Source organism: Neomonachus schauinslandi, chromosome 6, assembly GCF_002201575.2.
Source record: "Neomonachus schauinslandi chromosome 6, ASM220157v2, whole genome shotgun sequence".
Lineage (NCBI taxonomy): Eukaryota > Metazoa > Chordata > Mammalia > Carnivora > Phocidae > Neomonachus > Neomonachus schauinslandi.
Genome location: NC_058408.1, coordinates 59,242,003 through 59,269,124, shown reverse-complemented (window position 1 = coordinate 59,269,124; position 27,122 = coordinate 59,242,003). Strand labels below are relative to the sequence as shown.

General features: G+C 36.6%; 1 protein-coding gene across 1 annotated transcript in view; it reads right to left on the bottom strand.

The window, feature by feature from the left end:
* FMN2 (formin 2) overlaps positions 1 to 27,122 on the bottom strand; it is a 373,610-nt gene that overhangs the window by 267,703 nt on the left and 78,785 nt on the right. The window contains exons 3-4 of the mRNA XM_021682678.2: positions 25,534 to 25,681; positions 17,506 to 17,561 (exon numbers count right to left, since the gene is read on the bottom strand). Coding sequence (XP_021538353.1) covers positions 17,506 to 17,561; positions 25,534 to 25,681 — 204 coding nt within the window. The remainder of the gene's footprint in view (positions 1 to 17,505; positions 17,562 to 25,533; positions 25,682 to 27,122) is intronic.

The following is a 27,122-nucleotide window of genomic DNA, read 5'->3' as shown; positions in this document are numbered from 1 at the left end:
TAGCATTTCTGTACCAGGCAGAGGAGGAGGTGGGGGGATGGCTGTACTGGGCAGAGCAGGCCCTGCTGTGCCAGGGAGAGGGGGAGGTGGGGGGACCACCACGCCCACACCAGCCATGGAGCTGGAAGACTCTGTGCAAGGTAGAGATGGGAAGGGTTGGATGCTATGGCTGTTGTCAGAGGAAGAGAAAACAGAGTATTGATGGCTGGTTTCAGACTCAGTATGAAGAGAAGGATGGGAAGGTTGTGACCCGGCCTGTCTTTGACTGTCAGACCTCGGAAGGGATGGAGGTGCTGGAGGCAAAGTGGGCTGATGTGTGTCGAGCTGTACTGATATTCGCCTTGGAGACACAATCAAAGAAATCTCTGAGCAGAATTTTGTCTGAGGTCCAGAAGGTGAGGAGAGCATAGCTGAGTCTCCACTTTCGGGCCCAGGTGGGCAGGGAGGACACTCTGGTAGTGCATTAACAGAAGGAAGTGTCGGTATCCCACCCTCTTCCGTCGGGGACGTCTGGATTGACTTTGCCTGTAAAATCCTTTGATGATGTACATCCTTTTCTCCTAACCTGAGAGCTTCAAGACAGACACCTTCTAACGGTGCCACTCCATTGTGAGCCCCATGACGGCCACTGGCCACCTCCACATCCAGGGCAGGATACTGCTTCTCCAGCTCAGCTATTTTGGTCCTCAGATCCTCAATGGTCTGTTCCAGCTGCTGAATTACAGTTGCCTGTCCTTCAGACTTCATGTCAAAAACTTCCTGAGGGGCAACAAAGTTAAACATAGTTAAACAGAAAATAAGGATCAAAAAAATATTAAAATAATAAAATAATTTTAAAACTTGCAAAATACATTTGTTTGTTGTAATACTTCCAGAAAGATCCCTCAATAGAAAGACGCTATTAGTATTTCCATGTATCCCCTCTTTTCCACCCTTGGACTTCAAAGGGGTTCACACACATTACCATAAAGGCCAAAGGCCCTTGTTTGTCTATTCTTTAAATGATATCACTGAAGACAAGTAGGTCACTGAGAATAGGGGGAAAAATCCTGAGTGACAAACCAATTTATTTCCAAGACAGCCTCCTCTCATACCTGCCCAATAACACTTGCTCTTAAGATAGTCCCTAAAGACATTTTAAATCCTCAGTTTTAAAAGTTATCACTACATTTTAAAGGTAGTCACTGAAAGAGTCTCCAATAAGATTATTTGAAATAGCTTTGACATCTGTATGCACATGTATCATTTCACTTCCATCATGTTTTACTGTAATTTTAATCTCTTACCGAAGGCATTTCAGAAAGTGATATCTATGACTGGGCACAATTTATAAAGACTTCTGATAACAACTGGGCCAATGTAGGGGTCACCCTCACCTCTAAATGGTGTCTTCCATTCCCAAGGCATAGAATCAACCAGAAATCCTTAAAGAAAAAGAAAACGCTTTGGGGTGAAAAAAGGGGAAAGTCCTATGGGTAAATTAAATATGAATAACAGATGACAAAATGAAAAGAGAAGAACAAGTCATGGGTAAAGATAAAAGCAGGGAAAAAAGGAATAGGAGAAGGTAAAAGAGATGGGAGGACAAACCCCAGCTGTGTGAAGCTGCAACGTTGGACAACTGCTCAGGCAGACATGGATTTGCTCATTCGAGGCTGGAATACAAGGCAAAGAGAATGTGGGAGAGTTCTCCTACTGAGAGCTGTTTCTCCAGAGTGTTCCAGGGCTTTCCATAGATGATTCCAATAGAGGCCTCCATAATGAGCCATAGTCCACAGACACACACATCTATTACCTTTCCCACATGGGAGCCTGAAGCTGCCACTCCAGACCTGCTCTTTACAAATAATGGAAGAATAATTAAGAGATAATACCAAGATTCTGTTCAGTGTAAAACCAAACTCATATCCTGCTTGCCCAAGGCTAAACTCTGGATCCAAGAAAACTCTCCACAAAATAAAAAATAAACTTTTTATTTCCCCTTTATTAAATTCAAAACAAATACCTAACCCATCTGCAATGGAAAAACTGCAGGTGAACAGGACAGAAATGTTCTTTCTGTAAATGTATTTACAATATTTACTATAAATGAAGCATTTTTGGTGCTATGTGTATAGTTGTTAAAAATCTTCAGAGCTAGGTCCCCCTCCCTCCCATGGGGAGTAAAGAATGTATAAACTTAATAGTCTTAATACTAACCCCTGTTACTTCTTCCCTGGAAACCCTATCTCTTACTACAACATTTAACTTGCTTTAGATCAATTATGATGCTTGTTGAGGACTAAGGAGAACCTTTAACTTCAGAGTCATGGTCCTTACACAAGGTGCTTTATTTCCCTATTGTCATATAATGCCACATGGCCCTTACTATGGAAGAAAACTGAAAAGGAAATTAATTTGCTTTTCAACTAATAAAAGAATGTAATTCACTTTAAACAGGCAAAAATTTGAGAGGCACCTTTTATTTATTTGTAAATATAGATATTCCTATATATATTTAGATACTTTGTTGCTATTTTTCATCAATGTCTACACAAAAGACTAAAGTATTACAATGCATAGTTTGAGAAATCACGCCATATATTTTCTAAATGCTCCATGGTTAAAAAAAATAACTATATTAATAGTATCTTTTTTGACTACTGTACTGCATTCCACTCTCCAATTATGATGCTAGTGATTATAAGAACAAACCAAAAGCCAAAAGACTAGCTCCCAAATTAATCCCAATACAACACATAATTATTCAGTACCTCTTTCTTACCCTGGATTAGTAAAATGTAAGATTACTTTCATTTCTCCAGCATAACCTTAAAAGTAAAAAGATTAGGTGATGAAAGGCACACAAGAAGTAAATTCTGGAAGAATTTTCTAAACTCATTTCTTAAATGTTATTACTGAGGTCAGCTCTTTTTCATCATAGATTTGAATATAATGAAAGCACTATATGACCTCTTCTTCATAAGGCCATTATTCCCAGGAGCAGGAAACATAATAGGACTTTCTAACACAAAGAAGAAGACAGAGACTTAGACAAAATGCCAAGATGGAGGAATTCATCCCAAATGAAACAACAAGATAAGGTCATGGCCAGAGATCTAACTGAAACAGATACAAGTAATATGGCTCATGGAGGCTTTAAACAACAATCATAAGGATGCTCACTGGGCTTGCGAAAAGTGTGGAAGACTTCAGGGAAACCCTTACCACAGAGATAAAAGAGTTAAAAAACAATCAGTCAGAAATGAAAACTGAAATAACTGAGATTCCAAAGAGACTGAATGCAATGAACACAAGGAGGAAGAAGCAGAGGAATGAATAAGTGATATAGAAGACAAAATAATGGAAAATAATGGAGCTGAATAAAAGAGAGAAAGAGGAATTATGGAATACAAGAATAGACGTAGGGAACTCAGTGACCCCATCAAACGTAGTAACATTCATATTATAGAAGTGCCAAAAGATGAAGAGAGAAAAAAAGGGGTAGGAAATTTATTTGAGGAAATCATATCTGAAAACTTCCTTAATCTGGGGAAGGAATATAATGAAAGCAATATAAAAGTAAAGGACATGAAGGAGAAAGAAGAGAAATAAGAGGAGGAATTAATCCTAAATCATAACAGCCTAGCACAAGAGCAACAATTACACTTCTTTCTACATGGATTTATGCTCCCACATTTACAAGCCAACTAGACCAACACAGCACTCAAAGCCAATGGTCGTAGAAAGTCATAGTACCAGTGACTGGAAAGATTCCTGAGATTTTCAGCCTTTCTAATTACTTACACCAGCCAGCAGAAAAAAGATAAAAGAGCATCCCATTACACATGATATACCAGAAAAAGACTTCTTAAATGGAATCAAGACAATCTGGCAGTTACTGCGGATTGACTCCCAACCTCCAGCTCCCTCTCCTTCTATGTGCAGAAGTGGAAAGAAAAACTACATTTACAGACCCCCTTGCAGTTATGTTCATCCAATTAGATGTACTTGCACAGAGATTTAGAAAGTGGAATGAGATAGGAGCCATACTCCAGTGTCCTTAACTGTTCTGTTAGCAATCAAGATCTGCTAGCTGGAAGCTGCTCTGGAACAACATTCCACTGTCCACTCTCCAGTTTCCAATGGTAGCCTCAAAAGTTTTAGCTTCCCTGGTATACCAGTTGTATATGATCCCTTTGAAAAGTTTCAGCCTAGAAGTAGATCTTTCAAACTTCCTAACCTTTTTATGAAAAAGTTAACTTTATATATATAGTAAACCCTTCTGTTTAACATATCTACTATGGTTTCTGGTTCCTCAATAAAGCCTGACTGATATAACCATGTACCAATATTTCAGAATAAAATATGGAGGGGAAAAAAGGCTCCTCCTGTAAGCAGCCTGAAGTAATCTCTAAAAATGGTTCACTATTCACTTGACCCAGAAAATCTAACAACATCACGCAAATCAAGAGGTTCAAATTTTCATGTTCACTTTAAGAACACTAGTGAAACCACTCAGGGTATGCATATGGGAAAAGCCACTAAGTATCTGAAAGATGTCACTTTATAGAAGCAATGGATGCCATCCCATAATTACAATGGTGCAGTTGGTAAGTATGCCCAGGCCAAAGAATAGAGCTGGACACAGAGTCAATGGCCCAAAAAGAATGCTGAATTTTTGTTGTACATGATTAAAAATGCAGGCAGTAATGCTGAACAAAAGGGTTTAGATGTAGATTATCTGGTCATAGAGCACATCCACGTAAACAAAAGCCCCCAGACATATACAGCCAGATTTACAGAGCTCACAGTCAGATTAACCCATACATGAGCTCCCATTGCCACATTGAGATGATCCTTACTGAAAAAGAAAAAAATTGTTTCTAAAAGAAGAGGAGATTGTACAGGATTAAAAAAAAAAAAAGATATCCCAGAAGAAAATGAAGAAACAAAAAATTATAGCCTAGGAATAAATTCAGCATAAAATAAATGCAAATAAAAGTGTGGTTTTTTTTAATTGTGGAAAAAAGATCCTCTCTTCCAAAAAAAAAAAGAAAGAAAAAATAAAGCAACTAAGCGAAATAAGTCAATCAGAGAAAGACAAGTATCATATGATCTCACTGATATGAGGAATTCTTAATCTCAGGAAACAAACTGAGGATTGCTGGAGTGGTGGGGGTGGGAGGGATGGGGTGGCTGGGTGATGGACACTGGGGAGGGTATGTGCTACAGTGAGCACTGTGAATTGTGTAAGACTGATGAATCACAGATCTGTACCTCTGAAACAAATAATCATTATATATTTAAAAAAAAAAAGATAGTAAGAAGGGAAAAATGAAGGGGGAGAAATCAGAGGGGGAGACAAACCATGAGAGACTATGGACTCTGAGAAACAAACAGGGTTTTAGAGGGGAGGGGGTGGGGGGATGGGTTAGCCTGGTGATAGGTATTAAGGAGGGCACGTATTGAATGGAGCACTGGGTGTTATACACAAACAATGAATCGTGGAACACTACATCGAAAACTAATGATGTCATGTATGGTGACTAACATAACACAATAAAATAAAATTTAAAAAAAAAAGAAAGAAAAAAGAAAGCAACTATATCTTTATTTCTAAAACAATTTTTTCTCCTAATGGTAAGCATGAACAAATTGTCAGAATTAAAATGATTCAAGTGTTCATTTTCTACAGCACAAACTTTCTGACACATATATATAATACCATGATATATGACATCTTTTATGAAAAGATGGTCATTTTTTTATAGCATTGGAGAAATTCATCCTTTTCCCCAGTGACCTCTGACAATCCTCTGATAAGCAAATTAATCTTTTCAAACATATATGTCAATTACCATCCTTACCAAATTATCTAACTCTGTCAGGTACTCATGAATCAATCACTTCATGTGATTCAGGTTCTCCATCACCTTCCCTGACTTCAGGAAATTCTACACCTTCTGCAAGATTAGCAATTTCACCTTACACTGTATTTGTATCATGTGGCTTAAAACATCCACAAACTTGATAAACTGATACTGCCAAAACTAAAGCTTGGGAGATAATAACAGATGGTCCAAGTTAAGGGGGGATAGATTTGGGGTTGGACCTAATTTTGCAAGTGGTCAATTTTATTAGACTATATTGTTCTGTTATGTATTTTACTTATTTTTTAAACAAAGTGATCATTGAGGGCACTCAGATAAGAAAAAGATGAGAAAATAAGGGAGTGACACACTTCATAAGCTTCACAGGTCTTCAAATGTCAGATACAATCAGAACTAGAACAGGGAAGCGGCAGAGGAAACAGACAAGAGAACAAAACTCCAAAACTGACTTTGCAGTAAATATGGCGATGCTAGGCTTGTGGTGCCAGGAAGGTGGCAAAGTCAATGAATTTACAGAGAGTAAACAGACTGCAAAGACAAAAGGCTGACATTTGTGCAGAGAATTGTTGTGTAGAGATAATTATTACAGATAGAGGACATGGAAAAAAGTTGGAGTGAGAGACTGTGTGCTTCTTACATTAATCCCAATGTAGAGAGAACAAAAAAACAATTTCCTGAAATCCTGATTCCCCTCTATGACCCGATCTTTACCTTCAAAATCCCAGCCCTCAGTGTTACAATCCTCCTTCTCCATTCCAGGAAACAGCAATTAAGCTCATCTCAAACATTAACTGATTAACCCATAAAATAAGGTCAGCCATCTATTCTCACAGAGTAGCCAAATGTATGTAAGATTTTTGGTTCTGAATTCAGCTGAGAGTCTTCAAAGAATCTTATCTGACCTTCCTTATCCAGGGCTATCAGTAGAGGGCTGGCTGGCTCTCAGAGAGTACCAATTCCGTCAGCTGAGACGTTCTATAGAGCTATTCAGCCAAGGCTATGTTGTCTATCAGCAGTAAAGAGCTGGTTTCTATTTGGGTATATTTTTCATTTTTTTCAAAGATTATTAAAGAAATTTATATGGTAAATAATAGTTATTATCAAGAAAAAAAAATACTCTCTATTCTCTGGCCATTTGAACAAAAGTCCTGTCAGGGCCCACCCACAAAGCTCAGATTTAATCTCTAAGAGCCTGCCAGGCACTCTGTGGTCCATGGAAGGCCCTCAAGTTGAGAGCCTGTTCCTTGTGTCCTGTGCCTGGTACTTAATCTTCCATCTCTTTAGGGGTATAACTAGATAGAGGCCTATCAGATCCTCAAAGGATTTGACAGTGGTAAAACGTACTTTCTATTATCTTTAGACTTCTACACTTTTCAAAAAGACAGCATTTCCAGTAATTGTGTGACAGTTTATCCAATGCTAATGGTTCTCACTATTACAAGTTAAAATAAACAAGTTTTTTAAAAGGAGAGTAGAATAAAAGTAATCTTTATAATTTTGCACAGAATCAAAATAATGGATACATCCCTACAAATGGAAGAAAGATAACAAATCTATTTTAGTTATTCAAAACAGTATCTAATATACCTTATATATTACCAATGTTGAGATTGTTTGTATTTTAAAATATTACTTCAATCCCCTAAATCATTATAAGTAGTAAAGTCTGCCATCCACTTTGGCTGAACAATTATATACAATACACCAGCCAAAATTCTTCCATTCCTGTATAATCTTATATGTGGGTGGTGATGGTTAGTTCTTATAAATTGTTTGAACACTTGCATATCACAAAATACAAGTTTCCATTAAAAAATAAAATGTTCACCAAAATTTTTTTCCAATTACAAGATTATCTGATTCCCAGAAAAAGAAACATTAATGTAACATTAAGGCTAAAACTGTCAAAAAGGAAGCCAAGATACACTCAAGTAAAGCTTTTGCTGAAAAGTTAATTTGCTTTGTCTTTGAAACTTTATGATATTTATAATGTAAGCAAGATACTTTCAGAGCCTGGAATATAAAAACAGCTATTGGTAAGTTAATACTGTGATAATTTATTTTGTAAGTGTTAATATGAGATATGTAGTTTATTTTCTATCATATTCAGATTTTCAAGTTCTGCTAAATTCTAAGGCCATGTTACTGCCAAGTTAGGATACCTCTGGACATCTGTAAAATATAAATCCTACTCTTCCCAGAAGCATATAAATTCTCTATTTGTCATGATCTAAATTCTAAACAACATTCTAAGGTTTTTGAACAAACCAGTGGCATTCCAGATTTACAATAAGCCAACATATGCTATACATGATTCTACAGGAAAGCAAATCCAGGTTTTAAATAGATAAGATTATGGACAAAAATAAAGTACCATCAATTTCCAGTTTGAAAAGGAATTTCAAGAAAGGAGGGAATATCAGAACATATGGTAAGTAGAAAATAACTTACCTAGGTCTTCTTAAAGAAGAACATATTATGGAAAAGAAGAGCTTCACACACAGAGAGCTAAAATGGCACCTCTGGAATCCTTACAATGAAAAGATGAACTAGTGAAATTATGCTACTGTCAAACTGGAATGGATGACAATCTCTTCCAATCCCTTCATTGCATAGATGAGAAATGTGAGGGAGAGGGATTAGTTAGAACTCATAATTGGCTGTATTCCTTTTAACATCTCTTTATTGCAATAGTTGATAACAATTTGATCAATGGAACGTCAACATCATTAGTGAATAACCAAAGTAGAAGTAATAAACATGTTTGGGAAAGGGGGTCAGGAAAAAGAGAAAGAAACAGCAAAAAGAACCTGCCTTTTTGGTTCCCCTACATCTCTTAATTTTCTCTCTAGTTATTTGAGCTAGAGTTGTGGCAACATTCTGGATCATACTCTAAAGCAATACAGTCCCAAACAGCACAAGGAAGAAAAACATTATTTTATTATAGTTTCATTTTCATTAATGCTCTGTGGTTATAAAGTGCAACTCAGTTTTCCACCTCCTCACCACCTTCCTTCCTTAACACCCAACTAATCTCCAACATCAAAGACTTCATAAAAAGCAAAGCTTGGAAGAAATCAAATGGGATGGATTAGAAACGTTAGCCAGAGTGGTAGGGCTGCCTTTCGACCCTGCTGTTCTCCCCCAATTGCTGTCCAGTAATCCCTCCTGTTCTTATTGTCTATAATTTTCTACTCTCTCCTTCCCATTTCTTTTTCTCTGTTCCCGCCTTTGGATTTTTTTGGGGCGTAGTGTACCAAATCTACAGTAACTCCGAAGACTTTGTCCTTAGCCCACTATCCTCTCTATATATGCTGGGAGAGAACATCAATTTTTACGTCTGTAGTCTTGATCTCTATACGATTATTTCCAAGTTTTCCTCTCCCATCAATACTTCACTTCCATATTGTGACTGCTTAGCTATCATTGCTTTTTCATTACACTATATTTTCCTTAAATTTAAAATGCACTGATTTCCAAAGAAATATTAACTCCCCATCTTGCAGTTCGTCTAGGCGTAGTAATATCCTTCAATCACTTTTTCTAATCCATTGGGCTCATAATGTGTACCAGAATCACACAGAGGACTTGTTAAAACACAAATTGCTAGTTCTTACCCTCAGAGTTTCCAATTCAGTAGGTCTGGAGCAGGGCCTGGGAATTTTCATTTCTGACCAGTTGCCAAGTAATGCTAATGCTGCTGGCCCAAGGACCACACTTTGAGAACTACAGTCAATGTATATGCTAGATATGGTTACCTTTGGCTAACTACTGTTTCAACCTTTGGCTGCTGCCTTCCCTTTTATCAGAATAGCACCTTAGTCCAGATCCTCCTTACCTGACAGTGGGGATACATGAAGAGTTTAATAACTGGTCCTCCTTCCTGGCTCTACTTACCCTCCTCCTATTAATTCTACATTCTCTTGCCAGGTAATCATACCAGGTAATTGTACGTCAACTCGTGTGCTTTCTTGCTCAAAATCTTATGGCTCTTATGTTCATATGCTAAGCATAAGACATTTTAAATTCTCTACTTGGTTCATAAGGTCTTTCATAGCTTGTAAAAAGTAGACATCCTACTACGTACCCTGCCCTACTGCAAAGGGATACTGTGAGGATTACATAGATACAGTCAATTATCATTATTCACAGTTGTTATACTCTATAAAGTGAATAATGAATTAGTGAACATTCAACCATGGATCCTAAGGAAAACACAGAGTTAGGTTCCTACAAGCCTTTGGCCACATTTTCATCAACTGATCGCTACGTAACCTTGTTTTCTCTACATTTCTGTTTAAAGTCATCTCTTGTAATATATATTATGGATTTATTGCCATTGTACCCACACAATAGCATTATAACTCTTGTCTGAATGAAGCACATCTAATACATGCATTGTCTCGGTGAGGCACGTCACACTTCCCGCGCGTGGGAGCACTAGACAGCCCTGCAGTACTATGCCCAGGGGGCCATTTTAAGCAGTGAGACCAACAAAAAGCACAAAGAGGCAAAAAAAATATGGCACTAAACGGATTGCAAAAAGGATATTTGTTTATAGTATGAGCTGAAACAAAAAGGCAGAGTGTCACCTTGTTCCACCTCAGCTGGGAAAGTGCATGTAGGGCAACTCAAATTGCTCCCTGTTTTGTGCATGTCTACAAATGAACATGAAAGCCCTATGAGTATTGATTTTAGGGCTACAAACATTGTGGATATGTATTCAGCAAATACAGAATCTATGAATAATGAGGATCAACTAAATTATGAAAGCAACTTTCAAAACCAGATATAACAACAATAATAATAACAGCTAACATTTTGAGGGCCTATTATGTTCCAGGAGCACATAAATTAATGCTTTTAAACGAACGCACTTAAATTAATGCATTTAAATCTCACAAAGCCCCTTATGATAAAACTTTATAGATGAGGAAACTAAGGCACAGAAAGTAAAATACTGTACTCAGATTTGCCAGTTAAAAGAATAAGTGGTATTTATGCCCAGGGAAACTGGTCCAAAGTCCATATCCTCAATCACCATGTATGAATAGAGGCAAATTTTCTATCACTCCCCAATAAGCACCCTCTGCTCTAGTCAGTGTGGTCTCCTACTAATTAGCCATTCATCAAACATTTTCCGAGTTCCTAAAAAATGTCAGGTGCTATGTTAGATACAGGAGGGACAAAGAAAATAAGGACAGTCTTGGTTTTAAGGAGCTCAACTGTCTATGAGACATGCATAATTCAACCATTACAGAAAAGCAAAATAAGTATAGGGGGTCCCAGAGTAGGGATGCCAAAAGGACTCTCCAGATTGAAGTCTCAGGGAAAGTGTCTAAGTGGAAGTAAAGTTTAACATGAGTTTAGATTAAGAAACAGGAATTAACTAGATTTTAAAGGGGGGGGGGGAGTACCAAAGAAACATATAAAAAGACAGATATGAAGGATCCTAATATTAGGTTATTTTTCAGAAAACTAGGGCATTTTTTTAAGACTGGAACAAACCAAACATAGGAAACAGTTGGTGGTAAGGCTAAAGATGGAGGATGGCAAGGAAAAGCCTGTATGTCAAACTCAGGAGTCTGAATTTTTTCGCAAATGCTAGGAACAGTCATTAAATGAGTCTTAGCAGATATCAGACATAAGTAAATTTGGATTTTAGAAAGATCACTCAAGGCATTGTGGAGGAAAGATTAGAGGGGATTAAGAGAGGAAGTACAGAGCCCTGTTGGGGACTATCCCAGCACTCCAGATAAGACTGGGCCACGGGCAGAGGCCCAGGAGGTGGAAGGCAAAGCTGGGTTGCTGGAGGAGTAAACTGAGCCACCTCTTAACATCAACTGGTCACCTGGACTACTGTGCCTATCATGTCCTCCCCCAAGCCCCCTGCCAAAATGCCACATTCACTTTCACTCTTATGCCTTTATTCTCTTTTCTCGTCTGAAATTCTCACTCTCCTTCCCTCCAACTGTCCAAAAATGATCACTAGTTGCACCCTTCCTAAGAAGTTGTCCTTAATTACAATTTCTCAACAATATTCCTTTTTTTTAAGTTTTGCAATACATTATATTAAACACCTCAGCAGAATCACATTACATCTTACAAATCATTTCCTGTATACAGAAGAGCCTGGGACCTTATAGCCATTTGTATTTCCTTCAATACCTACCACAAATACCTTGTACATAGTACTTCAACAGATGCCCAATAAAGGATAAGCAACCATTATAAGTTAAGAACTTTTATCGGCTCAGCTATTCTTTCAGATCAGCTGCTTGGACAATTTGTCATTCTCTCTAGGACATCAACAGTGTTGTCTGGCACAAATGACTTTTATACCATCTGACACACTCAACAGAACAAAGATATAACTTCATTTCACCTCCCAGCCCTACTGCCCTAGAGAAAAGTGAAAACAAAGTGTAATATCTAATTCTTTCCTCACATTCTCATCTCAAATTTTAACTGTTTTCCAGATGCTAACTGCTTTTCATTCTTAAAATTAACAGAACAGTTTCTCTTTTCTCTTTATTTCTGGAGTTAAAATGTCTAAATTTTTCTCTGAGCTAGTTGGGGGTTTCCACAAAATGAAAATATATTTTCCAGAAAAATCCTTTCTTCCCCTTAACATATTCTGGTAAATACCTTGCCCAAATGCTACCCATTTTCAATGTCAGTGCCTCCACCAGGGTGTCCTGCGTCTCTACCCTTCCCAACCACCTCTCACTCTGCCCCTCCCTAGACTCACTGGGTCGAAGTGTTTGTGAAACACCTAAGAATGATCAGTCTGAGGTAAACTTCAAGGATGACTAGACTGACTCATGTTTTCTTCCCTCGGCCATCTCTCTCCCTCTCTCCTTTAACCCCTATTTTTCTTACCCTGGTTTATATTTTAGTTGTTTACTTGTCTTGTAAATCATCATTTTGTAGGTTTTTAATAACCATGGAAATTCATACTGCTTTTTGCCATAGAGTTTAGAAGGAACTTACATTAAACAATGTTTTTCCAACCCTTTGATGTGTGTGATATGTTCCAACAAAATTCAAGTGGCTTCTTGTTTTTGTAAGTCTTCATCATTACCTTTTAGAATTATAGTCATCCCACACCTTTCTTTTGATCTGACCAATACTTCTTTTATTCTCTAAACTTTTCAATGGCAAGACACATGTGAGTAATCCCTCAAGCACCATCAACTAGGCTACCTCGCAATTACTCACATCTGTTTCCTTGATTTGTCCCCAAATAAAGATGTTTCTGAAACTAATAATAAATTGTACTGAGTGGTTATTGTATGAAGAGCACTATAACAGACACTTTAAGGAGAACCAATGGGAAAGAATATTTAATTCCTCAAATAAGTTTGCAATCAAATTAGGCATCAAGGGGACCCAGGAGCTGATCAGAGCAGGATCCTAAGAGAAGAGTTTGTATTCAAAGGAGGTTAAAATTGGACTGAGATAAGATTTTGCCAGTCATCTCAAGTCATAAGCATTTTGCTGACCTTTGAGAATTTATTTACATATAAATAATCCAACATATGGGGTAAGAGTCCTGACACTGTTTAATTTCTTTTTATTATCCAGGACTTTGTAATAGATGTGGCTATTCACAATTAATAAAAACCATAATGTGTAGAGAGACTACTTTCGTTTGCCTGATATTATCAATTCTTACCCAAAGCTTGAATTTTTAAAAGATCAAATTTTATTCTATGTACCTTTCATCTAGTCCATTTGCATTAGAAAGGTGCGAGGAGTTTTAGGAAAATGCTTCAAAATACAATTTTATATGTACAGTTTACTCTTGACCAGCATGAGAGTTAGAAGCACCAACCACCCACAAAGTCAAAAATCCGTGTATTACTTTTGACTCCCCCTAAACTTAACTACCTATAGACTGGAAGCCTTAGCCATAACATAAACAGCTGATTAACACAAATTTTGTATGTCATATGCGTTATATACTGCATTCTTACCATAAACTAAGCTAGAAAAAAGAAAATATTATTAGGAAAATCATAAGGAAGAGAAAATACATTTATAGTACTGTATTTTTGGGAACAAAATCCACATATAAATGAACCTGCACAGTTCAAACCCGTGTAGTTCAAGGGTCAACTATAATTTCAAAAGCAAAAAATAACTTAAAAATTTGGCAGTAACCGTTTTGCTATTGTATATTAATCTTTAACATAGGAACAAACATTTTTAAAGATAATTATATATTGCAGAATATGAAAGGTTTACAGTTCAGTATCTCAAATACCAAAAAATATAAAATAGAATTGAAAGAGAGTCCTATTATAGTTCTTTGAAATAATCCTTTCGACATAGCAGATTTTCAGAGTGTATCACTTGAAAGTAAATAATCAATAAATGAGGTCCTAAATAATATAGTTTTATCTGAAAACCTTCTAATTCCATAGGGCCATCAATAAAAGCCCTCAGGGAGAAAGCCATAGCTCTTTCTTTTTGCTTGAATGTCAGCTGTATTTGCTTTAAGCATCAGATTCTCTGGCAACACCACAGCCTTTACCTCCTTTTAGTTGAGAAAAGGCCTTATGAGTCATGGGTTTCTTTCTAGGGATATGGAGCTCTCGGAATTATTAACTACAGGGAGAGAGTAAAAGTCAAAACTCATTCAATAAATTCCAGTATGCTCAGATTGAGAGAACAGGTGCCTGAACTCACATCTGAAGAGAAACTTAGAGGGCGCTTTCCAACCCTGCTCCATGCCTCTGACTAAGCAGTCCTAGAGATCTCGCTTTACCCCCACAGAATAATGCAGGCAGCCTGCGATGGACAAGAAACCCTCTTCTGTTCATCATTCATACAGAAGAATCTGGCTTAAAACCTCGCATTTCCTTCCGTAGTGGTAATTTATAGAGATACAGAACTGCCATCTAGTGACTAAGAAGAAAAAAGCAAGGTGCTTTACATGAAAATTGTAAGGTTTTTTTTTCTTTTTAAAGAGCAGTGAAACACTGAAGTTAGCAAAATTGGCACAGTTTAGCATACCAAAGTTATACTAAAACTTAAAAATTTACAGGTAAGCTAATGAGTCTCTCTGAAACATACCTTGACATCTGACCCTTACAAATGATAGAGTTTAAATACAATAGAATAACTTTGAAAAGAAACTTCTCATCCACCAATCTAATGATTTTGGCAATAGCCATAGGGCAATTCCTCACGTAAAAGTATATTTTATCATAGTGTAACGAATATGAGGTATAAAATCAAAGAGACCTATATTCAAATCCTGGCTCCTAACCCTTTCTTAATTTTGTGACTGTAAGCAAGTGAACTACTATAAACATCTTTTTCTGTATCAGTTAAATATGAATTATAATAGTTACTTTAAAAGACTATTGTAAGAATTGCATAAGATAATACAGTAAAAGAGTACGTGCACAGCAGATTGGTAATTAATTCTAGTTTCCTGTATCCCTTTGATGGCCAGTTACTTTAAGCACTTATGAAACATACACATATCTAAGAAAAGAACCAATCCATAAGTAAACTTATGACAAAGAAAGTAAGCGATGTCACTGTTGAGGACTTAACCTCAATTGCTTCCAAATATTGTTTCCTCTCAATTAATTGTATTTTCTGTCTTCTAGAGAGTTCACTGGCAACAAGGAAAGAAGATGTGAAATTTAAACCAATCTAATTCACCCTTGAGTTTCCAAAGCTGTAACATCAAGCATTTGTAAATCACCCAGTGCATCAGGTTTTCTGCTTATTATAATATATTTTACCATGGTTCACAGTTCAAGAGAAATAGAAAAATCACTGTAATTGTACACACATGGATATCTTGAGTCTTAATATATAGAGCAATGTTGCACATGTTTATCATTTTTGATAGTACAGATTATGTTTTGTTGAGGCTTTCTTTGGCATTATCATATATAACAAAAATTCAGTAACATATGCCCTGGAAATAAGAATTTAGAAAAATCTAATATATTATCTCAGATCACAACTTAATCATGCCTCAAAAAAAAAAGCCTGTAAAAAAATGAGAGGATATTTTGAGGGCACTGTTTTTCTTAATTATTTCTGAATTTATTTCACTTTACCTCTTTTTATCTTTCTTCATCTCAATACTGCTGGCTAATCATTACACAGTTAATTAAATAACCATCACCTGAGAACACCAACCATTTCCCCATCTCCAAGTGCCCTGGCCTCATGTAGGTCTCTGCTCTGACAAAAAACTAGGAGAACATGTTTTATGACACTACCCTTAAGAGTGTCCTTAATGTTAAAATAACGGCCAATGTATCTACATTTTTGAATTATTATTATTATTTTAATTGAGAGAGAGAGCGCACACAGGGTGGGACGGCACAGAGGGAGAGAGAGAGAGTCTTAAGCAGGCTCCAAGCCCCACCTTAATTTCAGGACTCTGAGATCATGACCTGAGCTGAAATCAAGAGTCAGATGCTTAACCAACTGAGCCACCCAGACACCCCAATTATTAATTTTTTTAATTGAAGTATAGTTGACATCTTAGTTTCAGATAGGTAAGATAGGTGAAGGGGATTAAGAGGTACAAACTTCCAGTAATAAAATAAATAAGTCATAGGGATGAAAAGTATAGTGTAGGTGTCAGTAATATTGTAATAACTTTATAGCTGTATTTTTCTTAAGTATGAGTAAGTTTTAAAATAAAGTTCTTGACCAATGTTATACCCTCACTTCTCCTCCAGGGGGAGCACAACTTTTCATGTACACTGCAGGACTGACGCTTTTTAAAGGGGAAGCCATTTTTTAACTTGGGAAAGTTCTCAAAAAACCATCAAATTCTTTAATTTTACAGAGAAAAATACTATGTCCCAGATAGCTTAGTATGTTGTTACATACTAACCAGAAACTGAGCTGGGCCTAGAACCTGATGAGAGTCTTTTCTTCTACTAGACCACACTGGAGGACAGACTCTTCTTACTGAGAGTTTCTAATACTAAGCGATTTTCTAAAGATTTGTCGGGAGAAAGTATAAATACATTTAAAAAAAATGGTTTTGTATCCAAAAGAACAACTGCTATCCACAATTACTACTCCATAAGTTTTTCCTTTCTTGCAGTCTTTTTTCTTTACTAGTATTTTGACATAAGAAAAAACACATAAAATTTGGCTTTTTTAGTAACCATATAAAGGTTTCTGTGGAAATTAAACAGACACTAGTGTTTCATCCACCAAAGCAACTTAAGAATATGATTTGATTTTAGAAAAGCTGTGGCATTTTTTTTTTAAACTCGTATCCATGTGACTGGTAGTTCAGCCAGGCACATCTCCACGTGACATCTGGAATGGCCGCCATTTCCTGCTGGAACCAGCTGCTGTCAGGCCCAACTCTTTGGCCAGATATAGAATGATGCACCCTCTAAAAAGCTTGTACTCAGTTCCACTTCAAGGTTGATTTTCTTTGCAAAGCCTAAATGGAAGAAAACATCCCCTTCCACATGACTGGATTCCCCTAAAGGCTTGGAGAAATAAGGGCGACCTAAGCTAGCTGGCAGATGAAAAAATAAATCAGAGTCGGTCATAATTTTAAGACAAGTAAGAGAGAAAGTGAGAAAGAAAGAGAGTAGGATTCGACATCCTAATAAGCTCTTCTTACCCGCTGAACAGCATCTGAACATTTTTTTGGAGTTTCCAGAACAGCAGACTGAGATTCTGGTTTGGAAAAGAAGAAGATAGTCAGTATCTTAAAGAAGAAAATTTCTCCCATTTCCTCACCCAGAAAACAAAACTAACTAAAACATATCCTTAACCAGAAGTACCAAAAACATCCCATTTATCTTCCAATTATACTTCTGTATTAGAAAGACATGACTACTTTTCAGTATATATAACACATATAATGACAAACACTCACGTCATTATTTTTAAAATTGAATAGCCTCATGTCCTTCTTGACACATCAATCATTATTGTTCACAATTGCCAGCTTCTTTTTTGTGCCAGGAAGTACCTATTGAAACATTCACTTATTTTATTTTTCACTTAGCTAAAGTCTGCACAATGAAAGAAGCCAACTCACCAACCTTGAAAGACAGAATTCAATTGTCTTATCTGACTATTGACAAATTACCTTCTAATTCCACTACCACCAAGAGGCATTAGTAATAAGGGGTTCTAAAGGGATTTCGTTCCTCCCTTTGTCACTTAAGAGTCTATGAGACTGCAAATTCCTGATGGAAAACCTAAGGGATAACCAATTCCAGGATTATTTTTTAAGCTAAGGGACAAATTTCTTCTAAGTGAAGCTTGCATGAAAGTTTAAAAACAGAAAATAAAAACAAAAGGGCCTTCAGAAATCCCCAGTGCTCCACGGAGAACTGAAAACAACTGTTCTGTCTGAGAACAACTCCTCAGGTCTACTGTTCACATTTTACAGCTGAGAAATCAGAGGCACATAATATAAGCAATTGGTGGGAAGCTGAAGACTAGAGCTTGTCTCCTGTCATACCGCTCCCCACCCCCAACTGGCATGAAGACCAGACACTTGACAAGAAATAACAGTCACTCTTGAGGATAATTTAATTCCTATTTTAGCAGCATTTTAGTTGATACATGTGACACTTCTATAGAAAAATAAAAGGTGCCCATCATTTAAATTTTATATGTTAAACTACATTGAAAGTTTCCATTTCACTGAGATTAAAGCACAGTCTCTGCACAGGCCCAATGACCTTCTTTCATCTGTCCACAGTCCCTGACCTCTCTGATCACCTCTGCCTTTCCCCACCTGCTCACTGGGCTGTGTCCACACTGGCCTTCTTGCTACCCTTTAACATGCTGCCATGTTCCCTCCACAGGGTCTCTGCATATCCCCCCCTGCCTTGCCCCTTCCCTAGGGCTTTGTTCCAGACTTCGGCACTCTTTTTAATAAAGTGGCAATCCCACCCACTGCTAGCACTCCTCATTCCCTGTCTCTTACTTTCTTTGTAACATGGAACATCACATAATATACTACATAATTCACTTGTTTGCCTCCTAATTTTAATTCTCTTACTCTACTAGAACATAAGGCAGGGATTTTTGTCCTTTTTCCCCCTTATATCCCCAGCATCTAGAATAGTGTCTGGCACACAGTAGGTGCTTAAAATATTTGCTGAGTCATTGTAGGAGTGAATAGAAGGAGTGATCAAAAGAATAATCAAACCATGAAAGGGGGTATCCTGGGAAAGGGAAAAGAGGAGTAAGGATTTTATAAGGGGCAAAGATATCCCTTTGTCTTTAGCTACTTCCTGCAGCTCGGCTTAAGGTGTATGTCTCAAAACAAAAATCCTTGAGAAGAGCATGAAGTAGTCACTTACCAACAGATGTCACTGTGGCAATAGAATATTAACAAGTGGCCTTAAAACACAAGCATTTTCCCAGACAAGTATTCGACTTCGTTGAGGTAATCGAAAAGGGATTCTTCTTTCTTATACCGACAAATCTCTACTCTGACCTTAACAGCAGAGTTAGCCACTTTTGAATAAGGATCCTAACGTCAAAGCCAACCAGCAGTTAATATTAGCAAATCCAAACCCTGGAACACTTTTGGTTTTAGTTACCTCCAAATCCCCAAACACAATAGACTCTAGATAAGGTCCTGGGGCTTTGTATTGATGGAGAACACTTTTCTTCCTCTTCTTTCTATTTAGATAGCGCAGGGAGAATCCAAAGGATCTCCCGGGGGAACACCAACAGTTCTTTGCATTAGAAATACACACAGTATTTCTTAGCATTTCCCCTATAGCCCTAGGCCTGGTGACCTACCCTAAAAAGCAATCTGTGTTCTCTTTAATAAGAGAACTTATTAAACTTTATTTAAATAGTATGATTTATGGGAGATGTTTTTAATTCTAGTATACCATGTCCTTCAATAAATGAAGATATTCTCTACAAAGAAGAATGCATACAGTTTACCAGAACAATGAACTAGAAAGACACTCAGTCACTTTTTGGAATCCCCCTCCTCCCAAACTTTTAGTTTCCCTCTGTTGAATTATAAATGGTGCCTGAAATGAATTAATTCCCCCCACCCCCCTCTTCCACTATACTTATTTCTTTGAATCAGTGTAAGAGAAAACATCTAACAGAAATTTATGGCAAAATGCTCTCTTCAAAATCATAAACTGAAGCATAGGAGTTCTAGAGTGTCAAGATTTTAAGATGAAAAAGATGTACAGAGTAACTGTACTGCAAAAACAAAAGGTAAAATGAAGAGAACTAAGAGAAAAAAAAAATAAAAATTAAGGAGAAGGTAAATAAGAAAAAAAAAACCCAAAGAAGGGATAGGAGGGAGAGAATAAAGAGAAGCATGAGATATGGCACAGAGTGGTGTGATTAGAGAGAAAATGGCATGTTTGCAGCAAATGATAAGTAAGCTGGTTTCTGAGTATCTGCTCAAGGCTAGGGTCACTGGGCAAGTGAATTTGAGAAATCCACTTAGTTCTAACATTCTTAGAATGATCACCTCAGGTACAAACTCCCATGACACTTGTTACCAACACTCTCATCTTCCAGCATCCAGGGGCTTTCCGGAATTGCCTTCCACTCAGCTCTAGAACTGACAGTTCCCATTACATATTCATCAACCAGGATGGTTGTTTTTAAAGAGTAACCCAGTGAGAGCTCTCTCAAAGGTACATTTAAAACTGCCAACTCCTTCTCTCTCCCTTTTTAAGAATTCAGAAACTAGACTGTTTTTAAAACCAAAACAAAACAAACATCACTGTGAAGCAAAGTAGGAGAAAGAACATTCCTGACTTTAAGTGTCCTAAAAATTGATAATCTAAAATTCTGGGCTCCCCACAATTCCAAACATGTTTCAGAGATGAACTCTTCTTTATCATCACAAAATAAGCCTATGACTTGTAAAACAAAACATACTTGGATGAGTTTTACATTTATAAGGAGAAAGGAAATAAGTAGGATATGCCTCCCTGCTATGAATGGAAAATAAATTAAATCACCCTTTTAAAGCATATAAAGCATGCCTTTTAAAAATGAATTGAGCAGTCTCCAAACAGTTTTACACTGTAAGTAAAAAGGCACTTACATAAAATTATTAAAATACAGTTTCTCTAATGATATATACATCAATTTGATTCAAGTCTAGTCAATTTAATTGAGAGAGAACTTATTAAACTTTATTTAAATAGTATGACTTATGGGAGATGTTTTTAATTCTGGTATACCATGTCCTTCCATAAATGAAGATAGAGTTAAACATGTAATTTTCCTAAAAGGTCCCAACCCTATGATCTGCTTATTTGATTATCTCACAGTATGGATATGCCCCTCATTGCTAACAAAGGATATGGACACACAAGCTTTAGCTTGCATATATGAGAGAGAAATGAAAGCCAAAATTACAAAAAAGAAGAAGAATTTATTATTATTATTATATTATTATTATTATTATTATTATCATCTATAGGAGACATGGTCAATCTTTCAGTCTTTTCTAGCACATTTTATCCCTTGACCACGTGGAAAGCTGAGAAATAGAACACTATCAAACTCTTCCTGGGTTCCTTATAGAATTTCTTCATTACCCCAACTGAATATTTGTTAAAGCATTCAGCTACATCTGGAAATGAGTTGATGATACTGTTTGCATTGCATCACACAGAATCTTATTAGGAACCATCAGAAACACTTATTTTTTTATATAGAAGGCCAGAAAAGGGCTTCTCTGAAACACTTTTGCTTTTAACCTCATGGACACAGGGGATGATTATAGAATTGTCCCCATTTCCCTCTTTGCTTTAAACCTGAGGAAAAATTTCCAACTACCTTTGAAAATTCCAAGTGCTTCTGCAATACATTTGTGTGCTACCTTACCCCTGGCTTCATTTTATTCTTCCATCCTAAATTCCTTTCAGTTTGATTTATTTTCCTTTGTAATCCTTCTGTATACCTTAGATATTTATATGCTGCTCAAACCTTTTCTGGAGCAAAGGTGGGTTACACTGCTTTCAGCCAGCATGTAACCACGACTTTTAGGATTTCTATATAAAAAGTCTCTGCCATGTTTCTACCACCTGTCCTTCCACATAGTTTCCTCCAGGATTTTCTGTCCCCAAATTGCCTTCCTAAATATCACTCCTCTTGGCCATTTACATTTTCAGAGAAAGATAAGGGGCTTGATGTTTCAAAGACACAATAAGAATGATCAATTCCTTATACACATCTAGACATCCTGCCCCTATTCTCCATAAATTTGAAAACTAAAGTTAATTATCTCTTTGATTTCTTGAATCAGTGAATAACTTTTGAAATTTGGTATTGAGCCTGGTAAAATGGTCCATGGGCTGTTTCAGCACACACACAAAACTCTCTCTCAAACGCCTTCATGAATGTGCCAAGGAGATATTTATTTAGATCTTTTTCAACAAAAGATCTTAATTTACTGGCTTAAATATTTAAACATATACTATGTGCCCAAAGGTCTTGAAATGTTGGGAGTCTCCAAGGAATACAGATATGTATAAACAGAAAAATTATAATGCATAAGTAATATGAATGATAGAGATATGAATAAAATGCCATGGGACTCCAGAAAAAAGAACCACCACAGAGGGTGGGGAGAGGCACCAAGGCTTTATTCACCTTGACCTCTGCACTTCCAATCCATACAAAGGAGGGTTGGTTCTTTCACCATTATATGAAAGGTGGAGAAGAGCCTCTCTTACAGAAGGGATTACAAAAACATGTAAGTCAGATGCATGAGAAATCTGAATTAGCTGGACGTGTGAATTAGTAATCAACAATGAAAATGAGCCGCAAGACAGAAAAACAAAAACAAAACAAAGTTTTCTAAGATGTAACTAAAAATCCTTCTTCTTCAAAAGAAAAAAAAGTCATTGAACTCTTTTACTTTAAACTAAAATTGAAAGGAGCCACATGTTGCAAATACTGGTTTTATAACCATGATGTCACTACACAACAAGGTAGAGCAACCAATCATTAAGTGTACTGCAAAGAGTTTATTACTATTAATAATTATGTTATCAAAGTTTGCACCAAATCTATATATTTGAAAGCTGTAGATTCTATGCAAGGTTTTTGCTATATTACTGACATTCTCACTCTTAAAACTGACTGACTGACTAGAAGGGAGAGGGTGGTATGGCTCTCAGAAGGAGAATGGTCCACAGAGTCACAGCAGGATAAGTTTAGAAAATGCCATTAGATCATTTGGACAAAAGAATGCTATATGGCTGTTGAGGTTTATAACAGATCAACTGGAGAAAAACAAGTCACTACACAAAATTATTTTCTACTTACCTCCATCATCCTCTTCAAGAATGCATACTTTAAAAGGATACAAGTTACTATATTAAAAATTACTTGACTGGCATTTTGCAGGCTACACCAAATAACAAAGAGAAAACTAAGTTACAAAGTTCCTGGTATCCATTCCAATGATCATCTTTTACCAAACTAAAATTTAGATTATCACTAGCTTTCTATCTAGTCCTCCTCTGGTATACAAAATCAATAATATAAAATATTTTGAAACTTTTTTAAGGTGCCTTAAAATTTTAAAGGAAAATATAAGTATTTCAAAAAAGTGGGGAAAACATACTAGGGAAGAAAAAAATGAAAATACCACACTAATCATAATGTAAAACACAAGACATGGACAACTGTTAAGAGAGCACTCAATGAAACTGATCAATTCTATTATATCTACACCTGGCTATTTCCTACCAAGAAGTTAAAGTGATTTTTAACATGAATAACATAGTGTACTTAACAGGAGCAATACTTTTAGTTGTGTGTTTTCCTTTTTAAAACTAAGTATGCTTTTGTGTGATTGCTTTATTTTCAGGTATTATCATGTTAGAACCCCTTCATTTCTGAAGATACATGCACTAAGGAACTCTACACCTTGGCCCTTGATCAACTGTACTGTGTTACAAGAAACTCAGAGCCCTACATGGAACAATGTTTCTTACTCCTCTCTTTCATGGGTTGTTCATTTCAGGGAGTATAGTCCACCCAGTGAACACTAAGCAGTGTTTCAAAAGCATCGGACATTAAAAAGGGGACACGCACGGTTGGGTGTGTGCCCCCATTCCGGGCTTCTGTAGAAAGAAGAAAGGTAAATGCATCCCTTCAGAGACTGGGATAAAAAGAGGATTATAAACACTACATTCACTTTGGAAAGAGGCCTAGAATAAAATCCTTAACACTGTGGGTCATTGTTGGCTTTAAAGGGAACTCATGAGGAAGTAACAAATAAAGATATCAAATAATGGTAATAATGATAACAAAAGCAAACACTTATACTAAGCCTGACATTGTATTCTGAATGCTAACTCTACGCTTTAACATGCATTAATTCATATAATTCTCAAAACAGCCCTATTCAGGAGATGCTATTCTTACCGACATTTTACAGGTTAGGAAACTGAGTACAGGGATTAAGAACTTTGCCCAAGGTTACAAAGCTCCATGTTCTTATGTTGTACTCTTTTATTACAAATCCAGATTAATGACTTTCTCTCTATAAACCAATGAGGAAGAAAAATCAAAATTCTTTTTTTTTTTTTAGATTTATTTATTTATTTGAGAGAGAGAGAGTGGGGGCAGGATCTGAGGGAGAGAGAGAAAGAATCTCAAGCAGACTCCCTGCTGAGCGTGGAGCCCAATGCGGGGCTCAATCTCATGACCCTGAGATCATGACCTGAGCCAAAATCAAGAGTCAGATGCTTAACCAACTGAGCCACCCAGGTGCCCCCCAAAATCAAAATTCTTAATTCTAACACTCATGCTACTATTTAGGAAAATTTGGTGAGGGATAGATTTCTGAATAGTAATAATGCTCTTCAATGTACTCTCCACTTATGAATCAGTCCACAGAGAAGAAGTCAGGAATTTTTATACCAAATTGGAAATTTTTTTTAAAAAGGAATTAAACAACCAAATTTCATAAAACATTATTACACAAATACAATTCTTAATTCCTAAGACAAACACAAAGTGTTCTCCCACTTTCAGGCTCCATAGAAAGCTGATATTAATCTCATGCTATCTTCCCAGCCAATAACACAAAATAAGACAACAGAAGATGCAAAGAGAAAAACAACCAAAAAGAAAAATTTTAAAGAAGAATAAATACATCTGAACACTGTACAGTTTTGAAAAGATTACTTAAAATTTAGATTTAATGAACCTTTTATCTCTATGTCCCCATTATCTCTGAAGGTAAAGAAAAGGATCAAGAAAAGCACAAGGAAAGCAGTAAGGGAAGAGAGCCAGAGTGGAGAAGTGAGGTGGACACCACCTTTGAAGGTAATACACAGAAATTTCCCTTTGGAGTTCTCAGTCCACACAGGATATGTGGCTCATATCATCTCAGGTGGTGGCTACAGTTGGCCTCCTGAAGTGGTAGTTCACAAACTTTTGTATACACAATAATAACTGGATAAATCCAGTGTCCCCTTCCCTAAAATTCTGAAGGTGGGGCATAAGAATTTACAATTTAACAAGGCTCCCAGTGATTTTACTTGAGATAGCTGCAGATCATAATCGAAGAAATACTTGGAAGAGAAATGCAGACTCACTACCCCGTAAGCACTGTATAGGTACTTCATGTTACGCACTTTCAGAAGAACATGCACTGTTCCTGGGGTCCCACCTGTTTCAGCATCCTTCGGCCTGTGTTCTTCATCAGGAGGTTTCGATGGGGGCCAAACAGACGGGACTCGCCTGGGAAACTGCCCTTCTGTGTAATCCAGTGAGTGAGTGGGTTGGCTGACTGCAGCCCAGGTATAAAGTTGATCTTGCTATATTTAAAAATGAAAAATAAATAAATAAATAAATAAATAAATAAATAAATAAATAAATAAATAAATGTAAAGCTATTTTAATTCAATTATGAAAAAAATGAAGGTTTTTTGATTATTACATTACATCATTTCTATCATATATATATATACACATATATATACCCACATATGTGTGTGTGTGTGTGTGTATATATATATATAAAACATTAAAATAGCATTGCATACTATCTAATGTAGACTCATAATATAAACATTCTTTCACACAGTCATTTCATTTTCATGACCATACTTGTCTTAACTTCTTTTCTAAAGCAAAATCTAAGTCTTTCTTAGTGGTAGAGATGCCATGTGGGTCTGCAAGGAATTATAAGATCAGAAAATCCAGACATTCAATCAGAGAACTCCCTGAACTAGCATCTTTAAGACATTTGAATATCATGTCCCTTTAACATCGGTTTAAACACTTGTAGCAAAGGCAAAGGACAGGCTGTACTTGGGCCCCACAGGACAATACTAGCGTCCTTGCCTTCAACAACAAAATGCCTAGGAAACCAACTTATCTTGGGTCCAGGCTGGGAACTGTTTAGGACTGAAACCATGAAAAAGTAAATGAACCTGCCAAGAATAAGAGAATTGGACAGGGATCCTCTGGCAAAGAAAGTGCTTCCCAGCTGCAGACCAACAGAATCTGGACAGAATGAGAAGAAGGCTCAAAACTAGACTTAGTGTCAGGGAGCAGAGTGGAACTCTTACAAAGGAGGCCACTTCGAGGCTTATAAACACCTTGGAAAACTGCTCATTAGGATTTCAGAATAACATGTTTAACCATTTCAGGACACATGCGCATAATATATGCATGCCCTAGGTCTCTTTGTGACACTTTCCTTACTTATAGGTATATTTCCCTATAGCTTTTGATCAATATAAAGTAAAGCAAAGAGAGTAACAGTATGGTAGAGGTTAAGAGCAAATTAAAAACAAAACAAAACAATATATATATATCATATATATTTTTATATATATCATATATATCTCTCTATAATGTATCATAATCACCATGTTGAGACTGTAAACAGGGTTAACTGAGGACAGGCATTGCTATTTCCATAATGTGTTTAATAAATTAATCTAAGAAATTCACAAACTATCAGTCAGCATAGACAGTAAGATACAATGTATCTGTAGATTTAGGACCTTGGCCCTAATTGAGAATTCAGATTCCTGGGATTGGCTAGTAATCACATAAGAAAGGGCCACATTTCAGACCTGGCCAAGCAGTTCAGCCATCCATATCTCTTTCAACTATTTATATCTTGATCAACACCAAAGGTTTTGCTATTTAGCACACTGAATGTCAGAAATAGCTCTTCATTGGTGAAATTAGTAGTTTGTTTAATTAAAATGATGTTAGAAATAAGCTCTCATTAGTGAAACTAAA